The 14799-nt window shown below is 37.6% G+C and overlaps 1 protein-coding gene across 1 annotated transcript; it reads right to left on the reverse strand.

The window, feature by feature from the left end:
- Nucleotides 1–2036: 2036 nt before the first annotated feature.
- Nucleotides 2037–13846, reverse strand: LOC128550017 (uncharacterized). Its single transcript, XM_053527854.1, has 2 exons — nt 12942–13846; nt 2037–2058 (listed from the first exon to the last, which is right to left on the reverse strand). The coding sequence occupies exons 1-2, from the start codon at nt 13844–13846 to the stop codon at nt 2037–2039; spliced, it is 927 nt and encodes a 308-aa protein (XP_053383829.1).
- Between the last annotated feature and the right edge of the window lie 953 nt (nt 13847–14799).

Here is a 14799-nt window from a genome sequence, read left to right on the forward strand (position 1 = left end):
TAACCCAAGAGTAAATTTGAAGCACACCTCGCTAATTTAACAATATGCAGATTTTTAACTGAGCACCGTGTAGTAAATTCCGCAGTTTTGACAAAACAGTTACATTTTGTATACTGTGCACAACGTCTGTATTTCCTTACTGGATTGCTTGTAAGGGTTAAGGGAGTTCCAACGCATTGGTCGATAGGTACACGCCATAAAATGGAAATACGATGTTTGTATGACCATCAAAAAGAACATACCTTTTTATATACCTTCATGTTTTCATCCGTTTTTAAGTCGTGGATTATCCTTGAACGACCAATTTTATAACACCGATGCCGGAAATGTTGACGTGTTTATGCTATGTCTTTTATTTTTCCGTTATGTATTATGTTTTTTTTTTTGGTCTTAAATGTGACCATATATGTAAATCCATAGACCATGAAGGAGGATAAATTTGGAATTTATAAATTCTTTGCCCAGATTGCAAAACATACCTGGAGCCATTTTCTTTCAACGGAACCACTTTTCCACATGGGATCACACCTTCCGAAGTAGATTCTTGCTTTTAACAAGTGAATTGACCGATGAAGACGATATCCTTAAAATGGGATACTACACGAAACAGTTTTAAACAGAAAGTAATTCCAGCTGTAGATAAAATGTTAAGGTATCCTATGGGAATATGTAAATGCACGGTTATCGCAAATTTGTCGTTTATCTTGTTTTCTTACTGCTATCTTGCAAAACTCACATTATGTATATAGAGGATATTTGTTTGTTTCAGTATTTCGAAATATCTTTATAGTGAACACTATAATTAAATAATTTCACGAGTGGGGCAGCCACGAGTGAAAATGTAAATTATGGTGCTCATGAGTGAAATGTATTTCGATATAACATTGAAACAAACAATTTTCTTTTTATTTTAATATGTATTTTCAATGAAATGGATTATATCCATTTTACCCGCGGAGCGTCACGCGCATCACATCATGACGCCATAATTTCATGACGTCACGATATCTATGGTATATAACTGGCAAATAGTTCTATGACGTTTCCAGACTTTTTTTAAAAATCTATAATGATGGAACTATATCTTTATGATTCTGTAGATATTTAGATGTATGTACATCTATATCTTTACTGAAGTATATTTTGCATGGAGTTTTCTGTTATTCATAATCATATTCTTTCGCATTCAAGTGTAGTTCCATCCCATATTACAAATAACAAAAATGATAGTAAAAAAAAAAAGGCGCGACAAAATTCTGAACTACCACTCGGGGTGCCAGACCCTGCGACCGAAAATTTTTTTTATCATTTAATGAAACGGCTTTAGATCTCTTAACTTCGCCTGAAGTATATTTGTGTCTGTTTGTTGCTTGAATGTTATTATTGCCTGTGTATATGTGCTCAGCAGCTGAATACATACATTCTTTAAAACGTACGATTTTTTCTATGTGCAGCGCTATGTTGGCGGCATCGGAACATTGTTGGGGGCTGCATTCTTTAAATGCGGCCTTTTCCTATAGGACATCTGTTCCTGTTTTGTAAAGAACATGTAAGTACGTAAGTACATTTAATTATCAGTAAGATTAGACAAGAACCTCTTAAATGACTTTAACTTTAAAAACGGGAAATCAACAACCTGTCTAGATTAAAAATAGCAAATGCCATATCTGTATGCAAGACACACACTGTCTTTCGTATTCTGATACGTGTTTTTCAAATTTTATAAAAATTACATTGTAACTCTATATTTTTTATTTTCAATTTAAAAAATCTGTAAGAAATATTTCGAAAATGTTCTCCATTAAAGTACTATTTTCAGCGGGCATACTTTGCGATGCATGGCTCTATGGGACTATTTTGCTGTGTTTTGGGTGCTTTGTGCTTCCGGGAAATCTACATTTATCTTTTTGTCTTTTACTGTTTAAAACGATAAGCCCGGTTCATATTTCTCGGGAATTCTATAAGTTTTATAATTACTAATACACATTCTAATGACTTTCCATTAGCAAGGCCGTTAAGGCGAGACGATTAATTGATTATTCTCCAGTTCCAAACAACCTAAAATAAAATTAAAAAATAATTAAGAACATAAAATTGTAGATTAAAACTAACTATACATGACCGAATGTTACTACCTTGTCATTGCATTGTTTTAATATAAATTTACAAATTTTATACTTCCTTCCAACGAGTTTAATCATGGCAACAAGCAAAGACTTATAGATTATAACATTATTGAATACACCCACTGGATTTTAGGTCTTGCTCGTACTTTTTGGGTAAATTTGTATCTAAAGGATGTCTTTACATTTAGTTGTTATAAGCTATATAATAAAGTTCCGTTTATTATCACCGCCTCGGTAGCCTAGTGGTAGAGCGTCTGCTTCGAGGGCGGGAGGCCGTGGGTTCGATCCCCGGCCCATCATAACAAAGACGTAAAAAATGGTACTAGTAGCTTCCTCTTTTTGTGCTCAGCATTAAGAGGATAGTGCTAGGACTGGTCAGCCCGGTGTCAGTATAATGTGACTGGGTGGGGTATCATGCCATGTGTCTACGGCGTGATATTCCAGTGAGGCAGTACTATAAAGTTGGGCATTGTGCTAAAGCCCCGATCTCACATTCCCGGTGACGGCCCCGGTTCCTTCCGGTAAACATTAGCCGGTATACCTGGATGAACCGTGACATTTGTTTTTGCAAAAATGTAAGTTGGCTCTCATATTTCCAACTGTGTCTCGGTTAACCCCGATAATGAAGCAGAATCTACACTTTGACCCCGGTTAAGTCCCGGTCTGGCACCGGATATCCACGGTGATTGTCCGGCGTGAACCCGACTGATCCCGGTGTAATCCCGAGTGACCCGGGTCGTTGCCGGTAGTGCCCCGATGACCGCCGGTAGCATCCCGTCATAGCCCGGCTGTGATCCGGAGACACACCGGCGCCTACCGATGCTTACTCGGTAGCATATAAAACAGGACGCACGTCGATCCTTATAGAAGTTATCTTGTAGTCATTTGATGCGAAACATTATGCCAAAGTCCAAGAAACCTGCCAGACAATTACCACCTGTGGAAAGCCAAGTTGAAGACGACTCTACCGAGAGGCAAACACAGAGCCCAACGGGCGAAGACTCTGCTGGAAGGCAAAAACCTCCCTCTCCAAACTAGGATTTTCAGTGTTTTTACGTACTATATCATCATATTACCTTATGTCACTCCGTGACCTCACCTTCTGCCACCGTCGTGTGGCCGGAATTAGCCGGCACACACCTGGTTAAACCTGGACAGCCCGTTGTGAAACGGGGTTCTAACGAACTCAACCGGTGGTTTGCCGGCATCTTCCGGCTATAACCGGGAGTTAATCGGCAAATAAACCTGGGCTTACCGTAACTTTCCCTACCCTATCGGTGCTTTGCCTGCGCCATGTGCCGTCCCGGGACCGGAGTTTGCCGCAGCTTTACCATGTATAAAGTAATTGCCAGTGACCCCGGATTATTACGGAATATCACGGTAGACACACGGTGGATATCCGGTGTTACCACGGAAATTGCCGGTATTGCGCCGATATTGCACGGAATATGCCGGTTTTGGCCATCGTTCTCGGTGATTCCCGCATGTATTAAACATTAAAAAAAACCCGGGCTGTTTGCCGGTTCGACAAGGTTTATCAAGGATGTTCCCGGACGTTCACGGAATCGTCAAGGTTGTACGCCGGTTCAACAAGGTTGAACAAGGTTTATCCCGGATCACTGAACCGGGATAAACCGGGAGACCAAACCGTGATAGTGAGATCGCGGCTTCTGACTAATTCTGGTCTCCAACTTCGAACTCATAGACATGCCCTTGTTAAACGAGTTCTATTACTTTAAGTTAAATATATTCATACTGATGCTGTTTTCCTTAAAGCATAATCAGAGTTTGTCGATTTACACAAAAGTGTTATATAACTGAACCTTAATGCGAGTCTTAATGTTTCTCTTGATATTCTGTCTTCTGCAAGTTATTAAATGCATATGCTTCTTTTGGTTGCCACTGACCGTTCTAAGGCGATGCCCGACTGTGTCCGTTTAGTTGTTCGTTATGTCCTTTGTTTCTGCACTGGTTTTTGCCTGTGTGTGTGTTTGTCTAGGTATGCAATTTTCGTGTGAGTCTAAGAAATTGTATAAAATGATTTTGAAAAGAATGAAGCGAGCCTTTATATACAAGAAATCGCAAGAACTTGCAAACTTAAAGAAACGTAAGCCGCGGGATTTTTGGCCCCATTTAAAGAAACATCAAATGACTGGAAGTGATATTTCGTTTCCATGCAGTTAAGATCGGGTTAAATAAAGTATTCTCATTAAACGATTGCATATCATTTTATTTATTACGTACATTCTATTCTTACAGTAATATCGCAGGTTTAGAATTGCATTATTTTATTTAAGTTAGCGTTTATAAAGTGTATAAAATTCTACTTTTCAGTATCAAACAGTTGCCTTAATCCTTATTTGTAAGCATTCAGTATTGTGTTAGAAAGACTCAAAATGTTTTGTTTGAAGGTCACACAACGACCATTTCTGTGAAATTATTTAATAATCAGGCCAGCGGGTTTTAAGTTTATTTGGAAAAGTGACCACAGCCTCTGGCGCCCATATTTTGTTTTGACAAAATGGGATAATTTGCAAAATCTCGATAGAATTCGAAATTCACACAATGACCATTTGTGTGAAATTATTTTACCATTGGGTCAGCTGGTAATACAAGAATATTTTTAAAGTTTCCATTATATACATATAGGGTAAAGTGACCACGCCACCTAGTGATTATGTGTTTTGCAGAAATAGAATAACTTGCACAATCTTGGCAGAATGCCACACAAGGGCCATTTGTGTTAAATTATTTTATAATTGGGCCAGCAGTTTAATACAAGACGATTTTTTAAAAATGTTTCCACTATATACATATAGGAAAAGTGGCCACGTCTTTTAGTGATTATGTTTGTTCACACATCAGAATAATTTCAACAATCTTGATAGATGGCCACACATGGACCATTTCTGTGACATTATTTACAAAAATATACCAAACGTTTCATAAAAGAAAAGTTTAAAAGTTTCCACAATATACATAAAGGGATAAGTGACCACGCTCCCTGGCGGCCATGTTTTTTGAAGAGAGAGTCTAAATTATTTGAACAATGTTGGTATAAGATTACATAACACTGTGTAAAAATATTTCAAAATTGGACTGGCAGTTTAGTAGACAATATCACCCAATAATGGAGGTTATAAGACTGAAAATAGGCTCCAACTGTGTACTTTTTAGAAGAGTTTGATCATTTATCAGATACATTACTGACGAAGAACCCACCTCTACCCACCCTTTTTATGGTAAATTATAAGGGTCAGAGTTATGTCTCTTGAAATCATTTATAAAAGGCATGGGTATAATAAAACCACCATATACTTATTTATGTAATACAAATGTCCCACCATTTTATGCAGATTGTATGTAGGATGAAATTATTAACCGGTCTATTTATTCACTCGGGTGGTAATACGTAATTATTTCTTAATTAAAATTCGGGTTACAATAAATTATTGTGCATAAGTCGATTGTCAGCAGTTTTGCAAAAGTTTGACAGAACGGTTATTATCTTACTTTTCCTTTTTCTATTACTTTTCAAGGGACAGCTGTAAGTACTCCGTCAATTTCTGTAATCATGACCCTGATCCAAAACCAAGGTGCGGGGAATAGAATTAAGCCTAATTTTTGGAAATAAAGTCTCAATTATACATTAAATTTGAAAATAGCATACCATGTTTTTCTGATAAGAAAATACCAGTTTTACCTAGACTAAGGCAATTTTCACGAAATGCGAGTTTTCTTTATAGGTTAGAATGTACTTAATGTCTCCGCTACTGTTTTCAATGTAAAATGACAATAGATGCATATCATCTTCTTGTCAGTATTTTCAGCTTTTCATTTCTTGCTAGAAAATCCTTGTTGGTCTGTCTATATACAATCAATGAATAACAAAAATATATTGGGTTTTCCAAAATGCAGTGGAACAATGACCAATGAGTTACATGATAAGAAGGATAAAATTGCGTAGGAAGACATCAGCAGGTACCTACATTCACTTTCATTCTACCCAGCAGGTTCTGCACAAACTTAGAAGAATATAACGTAAGGGAGCTTTAAATCATCCACAGACATTCTTCTTTACAATAAAGTATCAGTACAGCTTATATCTGGCATGAAAATGACCTTCACTAGACGGTAAAATAGCTTTATATACTGATATGGACTACTTTCGGTGTGACCACAGAGGCATAATCGGCGAATCACAACCTTCGTTCCTTAAATGAATACTTTTTCACGAATGTCAACTTTCTTTTGAGAAGTGAATAGTTTTGTTGTAACAAAGTCGTCAAGCTCGCTTTGACGCTTTGCCTTATTTCATATGAACGTCTTATTGGCTATCATCTGCATGTTTTTTTTTAAAGTATATTTTTCAATATTTACAAATGAATACGTGCATATTATCAATGAATACAATTTGTCACGGTCCAGTTGTTTTTGCCATAGCTTCAGAACATTGTATGAGAAAATTGCAATGAAATTGTCAACTAAAAAAGTTTCAGAAGAGTCTACTTATGTCTACATTGACATTTTATCCACTTTTGTTTCAGTTGTAGTTGACACAGCTTCAACCTTGTTCTTTACATTCATGTTTACAAAATAGGTCCGTGTGTACATGTTTTACTTACAAAATTGCTTAAATCAATAAAGTTCGACACGCTCCAGTAATTTTGCACCGAACAAATATATGTATCGCGTCGGCATTTAATAGACATCTATTTGTTTAAAATATTTTTAGAATTAAACAAAAAATAAAAAAGTTATGACAAGTACAATGAAAATCTCTACCGGTAAAGTTTCATTAAAATCGGCCTATGTTTTGTTAAATACTTCATGCAGCGATGGGTTCTACATCGGAATTGTAATACAAATGTATAACGATATATTAAGCAAGAATCATACAAGACAAAAACACTTTTACATGGTGCACAATCTTTCGGCTTACGACCTACACTACGAAGAAATTTCTGTATTTTAGCTCTAATGCCCCCTATGTGCAACCACGCACAACGATTTGAACAACTTTGAAAGAAGACCATCCAAGGAACGGGCAGTTTCATCAACTTCCATCACACGGCCATTTGAAGAAAAGTGTAGACAGACGGATGACAAACACACGCTGAACAGATGCTGGACGGTGAGTGATTACAATAGCTCACATCAGGCACTTTGTGCCAAGGTAAGCTTGAAATCCAGATGTCCATAGGTAAAAATGTGTATGACTGTAATGACATGTTTTCAGTGGAATATCTGTATTTAAACTTACCTGTATTATCTGCCCCTCATGGGTTAATTCTATCTACATACTTTGTAGTTTGAAATTAAAGAGGTATTTATGAAAAACTCTGATAGACATAAGGAAAAGGGCAAATCTAAGTGACCCCCGCCTCCCCCCACCCCCAACAAAATTTTGCGGGGCACAACAACCCTACTGATATAGCCTAGCCTGTGAGTTTTGGGGCATTTCTGACCATCTTTCAATTTTATACGTACATCAAAATATGGTACAGTGTGTACAGTTTTCTGGCACGGGCCCAGAATTTTTCTGATAGAATGAATGAAAGAATGAGTTGGGTTTTACGGCGAATCGACACAAAAAGGTCATATATCGCCGAGAAAAAGTTAAATGAATTACGTTAATTGTAAAGCATATATAAAACTATTAAAGTAAAAAGGTATATACATATATAGTGCAAAATATGAGTTGCAAACATAAAAAATGTAAAAGCTGTGAATAAAAATCAAATAAGGTTCAGATTTTATAATATATGCCTATTTGTTTCAAAAATTGCAAAATTTTGTCGGCAGGAATTTGTTCAAACAACTTTTAATGATTCAACATTATAATATGAATTGCGCTGTGGATCGAAATCAACACAGTCGATTAAAATATGTTTAATAGTAAGCGGTGTTTGACATGGTACACATTCATGTTGGTCTTCATTGTTCAGAAGATACGAATGTGTCAACCGAGTATGACCTATTCGACAACGAGACAGAACAACTTCCTCCATGCGAACAGATCTATTTCCTTGGTGCCATTCACCTAAAGTAGGTTTAATTTCACGAAGTTTATTGAACGAAGCATTGTTCCATGAAGACTGCCATTTAGTTAAAATGTATTTGTTGATATTTGACCTAAAATCAGTATATGACAATTTCAATTTAGATTGATTTAATGAAAGTGATTTCTTTGCTGCGGTATCAGCATCCTCATTTCCATAAATACCAACATGACTAGGAATCCAACAAAATATGATGGACTTCTTGAAAGATAGTTCATGAACCCTGAGAAGAATATTTTGAATGAGAGGATTTTCTGTATTGCGGTTGTGTATTGATTGTAATACAGAAAGTGAGTCGGAAAAGATGATAAACTTTTCTTCACTATATTCTGTAATAAAATTAAGGGCCAAATCAATAGATTTTGCCTCGGCTGAAAAAATTGTAGCGTTATTTGGCAAACGTAATTTTGATTGATGCAGATGGGAAACGGCGGCACATCCAACCTTTGAATCATCTTTTGAACCATCTGTAAAAATTTGAAAATGATCTTTGTAAGTTGACTTGATTTCGTTATATTTCGACTTGAATATTTCAAGGTTTGTTTCAGACTTTTTCAAGGCGGTTTTCATATCAAAAAGGACTGTTGGAGAATTAAGAGTCCATGGTGGTGTATTCAAAACTAAGTTTTCTTTTATATCATCGAATTCAAAATCAGTTTCCTTCATAGAATTGTTGATGCGAAATCCAAAAGGTTTAATTTGTTTTGGCTTTCTGTCATACGAATCGTGGTACTTGGGTTTAAATATGGTTTTATGAGCAGGATTGGATTTGTTGGCAGCTACCCTCAGAGAGCATATTGTAATGACAGTTTTTCACGTCTCGAGTAAAGGGAGGGTTCGTTTGCTTCAACATACAAACTTTCAACAGGCGATGTTCTAAATGCACCAAGAGCAATACGAAGATCTTGATTATGGATAGTATCCAACATTTGTAAATACGATTTTCTGGCTGAACCATAAACAACACAACCGTAATCCAGCTTGGATCTAATCAAAGCTCTATAAAGTCTTAACAAAACCTTGCGATCTGCTCCCTAGTCAGTATTTGAAATTACCTTTAAAAGATTCAACGATTTCAAACATTTGGCTTTCAGGTACTTTATGTGTGGTATAAAAGAAAGCTTTTTATCAAAAATAAAACCAAGAAATTTTGCTCCGTCAACAACGGGTATTTTTATACAATTTATAAACAGCTCAGGGTCACAATGTTGTTTCCGTAACAGACAGAAGTGGACACACTGAGTTTTTGATTGGGAAAATTTAAAACCATTTTCCATAGCCCAAGTTTGAACTTTATTCAAACACTGCTGTAATTGGCGTTCAATCATACGCATATTTTTTGAACGATAACATATCAAAAAATCGTCCACATATAATGAACAATCTGTCCCTGGTAACAAACATTTCACTATATTGTTAATTTTGATGCTAAAAAGTGTGACAGATAAAATAGAACCTTGTGGAACTCCCTGTTCTTGCTCAAAAGAGTCAGACAGGGTAGAACCAACACGTACTTTAAAATTGCGATCAGATAAAAAATGTGATATAAATATTGGAAGACGACCTTTTAAACCTAAGTCATTAAGATCATTCATAATACCATATTTCAATGTAGTGTCATAAGCTTTTTCTAAATCGAAAAAGATAGACACCAGATGCTGTTTTTATGCACCCGAAAGGAGGCATATTAGTTTTCAACTGTCCGTCCGTTCGTTCGTTCGTTAGTTAGTTAGTTCGTTCGTTCGTTAGTCACAACGTTAACTTTTTGCATGAAGGCACTTTACTCGCGAACCACTGCACCCAGGACCTTCAGACTTCACATGCTGATAGTACTTATTGAGTATACCACTCCTACGGCCTTTGGGATCACCAGGTCAAAGGTCAAGGGCACAGGGGCCAACGTTAACGTTTTGCATGAAGGCACTTTACTCGCGAACCATTGTACCCAGGACCTTCAAACTTCACATGCTGATAGTACTTACTAAGTACACCACCCCTAATGACTTTGGGGTCACCAGGTCAAAGGTCAAGGTCACAGGCGCCAACGTTAACTTTTTGCATGAAGGCACTTTACTCGCGAACCACTGCACCCAGGACCTTCAAACTTCACATGCTGATAGTACTTATTGAGTACACCACCCCTTATGACTTTGGAGTCACCATGTCAAAGGTCAAGGTGCTGCAGGGGCCAACATTAACTTTTTGCATGAAGGCACTTTACTCGCGAACCACTGCACCCAGGACCTTCAAACTTCACATGCTGATAGTACTTATTGAGTACACCACTCCTGCTGACTTTGGGGTCACCAGATCAAAGGTCAAGGTCACAGGGGCCAACATTAACTTTTTGCGCGAAGGCACTTTACTCGTGATCCACTTCACCCAGGACCTTCAAACTTTACATGCTGATAGTACTTTACGAGTACACTACCCCTAATGCCTTTTGGGTCACCAGGTCAAAGGTCAAGGTCACAGGGGCCAACGTTAACTTTTTGCATGAAGGCACTTTACATGCGAACCACTTCACCCAGGACCTTCAAACTTTACATGCTGATAGTACTTTATAAGTACACCAACCCTACTGACTTTGGGGTCACCAGGTCAAAGGTCAAGGTCACAGGGGCCAACGTTAACTTTTTGCATGAAGGCACTTTACATGCGAACCACTGCGCTCAGGAACTTCAAACTTCATATGCTGATAGTACTTATTGAGTACACCACCCTTACTGACTTTGGGGTCACCAGGTCAAAGGTCAAGGTGCTGCGGGGGCATTTGTCACCATTAGTGACAGCTCTTGTTTAACAAATGCATCACGAATAAAATTTTGCAGTCGAACAAGATGATCAGTTGTGCTGCGCTACTTGCGAAAACCGCTTTGAAAGTTAGTAATTAGGCCTTGAGAGTCAAGATACCAAACTAGCCTAGAATTGATCATGCGTTCTAGAGTTTTACATAAACAACTATTAAGGGCAATCGGTCTATAATTATTGGGGTTCGTGCTATCTTTCCCGGGTTTTGTATTGGAATAACTACAGCTTCTCTCCAGGAATCTGGAAAAATGCCAGTTTTCCATGTAATATTATAAATTTCAAGGAGGAGGTCTAACGATTCTTCTGGTAAATGTTTTAAAAATTGATAATGAATCTGGTCTGGACCAGCTGCAGTATCATGGCATTTGTCTAAAGAGTCGAGCAATTCTGTGAGCGAAAAAGGCTTATTTTCATTATTTGAATCAAAATTTAAAGGTTTACTTTCTTTAGTCGATTTAATGTTTTGAAACCTTTTATCATAATTGTTTGATGAAGAGTTTTTTGAAAAAGTTTATTGGCAATGTCCTCCTTGGTAGATGCAATAAACTGGTCTGATTTTGTTAGATGGGAAACATTTGAAGTGTTTCCTTTTCCACTTATTTTGCGAATCATTTCCCAGACTTTTTTAACCGATGACCTAGAATTAAGTTTTGAAACGTATGAATGCCATGCTCTTTTCTTTGCTTGTTTTATAGTTCTGCGAGCTTTTGCTCTCAGAATCTTAACTGATTGTAGATTTTCTTTTGTCGACCGTATATTGAATTTTTTAATGGCCGCTCTACGTTTTCGAACAGCGGTCTTACAATCATCATTATACCAAGGCTTATTTTTATGTTTACCATATCTTGAAGTTTTAGGAATGGACTTGTCAGCAATACCAGACAGAAGGACCGAAAACCAATCAATAGTATCATAAAAATTGGTAAAATTCTCCAAAGTCAAATCATTTTTACATAACATTTGAAATTGCTTCCAATCAGCTTTATTAAATTTGAAATATGAAGGGTGGTCTGAAGGCAAATTAGAAGTATTTGAAATAATAATTGGAAAATGGTCACTGCCATGCAAGTCATCCAGTACATGCCATTCAAAGTCAAGAAAGATGTTCGGTTGACAAATTGTCAAATCAAGCGAAGAAAAGTTACCTGTTGCAGGATGAAGATACGTTTTTGATTTATCATTTCTTTCAATAAAAGTTTCAGTAATTTGACCTCTAGTGTTGCTGTCAGAACAGCCCCAAAATTCATGATGACCATTAAAATCTCCCACAAGGAAAAACGGTTGTGGTAATTGTTTTATAAGATCATCAAGATCTTCAAGATTTAGTTTAAATTTGGAGGTATGTAAATCGAACAGAAAGTAATTGGTCGATGCAATGTAACGTTTATTGCAACTGATTGAATACTTGTATTTAAAACAATTTGTCTGTGCGGGCATGCAGTATTAATAATAACAGATGTACCACCAGAAGCTCTGTCAGTGTTAGTATTAATAAAGTTATACATTGAATAATTTTTGAAAGTAATTTTGTCACTTTCTTTTAAAAATGCTTCACTAAGACACATAAGTGAAGGATTATGTTTTGATTATAATTTGCTTTAAGTCCACGGCAATTCCACTGGATAATTTTACTTGCCATTTACAATTGTAAACAGAAATTGAACGATTGGAAATTTAAAGTATTAGTGCTGCATTGACACGGGAGGGAACCTTTTGAGTTTCCCCTCCATTGTGCTAGTTAAATAATGGCGGATCGTCATCATCCTCCCCCGTCAACCGGTTCATATCAAGAGGGAACCTGTTATGGGTTTGTATGGGATCATTTGATCCCTTTCCAAACCCATCAGTTTTCAAGTCAATTTTTTGTCTGGGTGTTTGACTCACCCCACTGTGATTAGAATTTGACATTACGTTTTGTCTTGACGACGGCGTATTTGAATACCTGGGGACATTTTGAACAGCTGGTGGTAGTGTTGGTTTAGTGGCGGCAGTTTGAACTTTTGGTGTCTGTGTATGTTTTTCTGTTATTTTCGGCCTTTCCTTTGGTATGTCTGGGACAGGTACAGACTCGGTTTGCGTAGACGCGTCTGAAAACGTTGTTGATTTGTTTGTATTTGATTTTGTGATTGAAGAATATGTTGTTGTGAGTGATGGTGGCATAAATTTAGCATTTGCAATTCGTCTGGCTTCAGGAAATCCAATGCCCTGTGTGAACTTGACGTGGAGGACCTCCTTTTCGATCCTCCACGTCTTGCAGTCGCGAGACCTGGCTGAATGTTCCTCGCCGCAATTCACACAGCACAATGGTCTATTACATCTGTCAGGCTCATGAGAGTAACCATCTTGTTTGCATTTATGACAAATGTGATCTTTTTTGCAGTTTGACTCGTTATGACCAAATTTGAAACAGTTATAGCATTGGAGGGGATTCGGTATGTATTGGGTGACCTTTGTTTGGAGATAACCTACTTTTACAGAGCTAGGAAGGAATGGGATGCCACATGTAAGTATGATAGTGTTAGTTATAATTTCTTTTCCATCTCGTTTTATTCTGACGCGTCTAGCAGCTGTAACATGTTGTTCAGCAAGGCCTTGCACAATTTCCGTCTCTGATACCCCAGCAAGATCAGGGCAACGAACAACCCCTCTTGAGGAGTTCAGAGTACGATGTGCAGTGCACTTGCATGGATGGCCGAAAAAGTTTGTCATTTTAAGTAAATTCTGTGCATGTGCAGCCTTTTCAATTTCTACCAAAAGATCTCCTGTCCGTAATGTCTTTACAGATTTTGGCGTTCCGGCTATACTCTCGAGTGTTTTTTCTATAACGAAAGGAGAGATACTTGTCATTTTAAAATTGCCCTCAACAGATCGAATAAGGAGGAATCGTGGAAATGCCGAATTAGTTGTGAAAGGTCGATGAGAATTTCTTTCACCTTACGTGTCCGAGTTAGTTTCCGTATGCAGTCGTTTGTTATTTTGGTTTGCCATATTTAGACAATTTAATTTCATCACTCGCAGCTCCCAACCGCCGCGGAGTCCAACAAGGGAACACGTTAACAGAGCGGATATCCAGCTCAAACATTTTAGGGATACTGTAGTGATATACTCGGATAAATATTTTACAGTCTTATTTATATCACCAGCTGTATTGCAGAAAAGCAATCAGAGGATTCATGGGATGTTACTCTACCTACCCGATTTGCCCTAAGCCACCGCCTTCTAGGAAACATAGATTGAAGAACATATGGAAATATTGCGTTAAATAACTTTGTGTAAACGTAGTATGAAGTTTGCTTAACGCTTTAAATGTGACAATTAAACAAAGTAAAATTAGATTTTGTGTAACGTATTTTGTTTTATGATGATGTGTGTGCAAAAAAAAGGAAACAGTAAGATGAAGTTTAAAATGAAATAAACAGAATATGCAAACGTAAATGAAAAAGTCCCTAGGGCTTGGCATGACTAGCCGATTGATCGTATCGGGCCAATACGACCACCAAAACGTCTACACCGAATTAGAGGCCAAAGATGAGTATTGACACCCACACCACGAAAAGGTGATACACACATGAAAACAAATATGCATCACCTCCCCAGGGCGCTATGGGGCACCTCAACATCCAGGACCCTCCTCTCCGGCTTACGGGCCGCCACCCACGGCAAACAGGCGGCTCCATTTTCGGGGGAGTCTTACCCCTCTGCATGGAGATACAGCCGGCATTTTCTATCCCCCCGCCTGCAAGGGGCCTTTTTCTGATAGCGATACTGATAGTAAGATAAAACTGTATGTAATAATTACG

The sequence above is a fragment of the Mercenaria mercenaria genome, chromosome 17, assembly GCF_021730395.1.
Source record: "Mercenaria mercenaria strain notata chromosome 17, MADL_Memer_1, whole genome shotgun sequence".
Taxonomy (NCBI): Eukaryota; Metazoa; Mollusca; class Bivalvia; order Venerida; family Veneridae; genus Mercenaria; species Mercenaria mercenaria.

Excerpts from the sequence above, each read along its gene's own strand:
- LOC128550017 (XM_053527854.1), bottom strand. The coding sequence starts at position 13,846 with ATGACAAGTATCTCTCCTTTCGTTATAGAAAAAACACTCGAGAGTATA. Across the intron at positions 2,059-12,941 it reads GCTGTTCAAAATGTCCCCAG|GTTGTTTGGAACTGGAGAAT; the intron begins GTATTCAAATAC and ends ATTTTATTTTAG.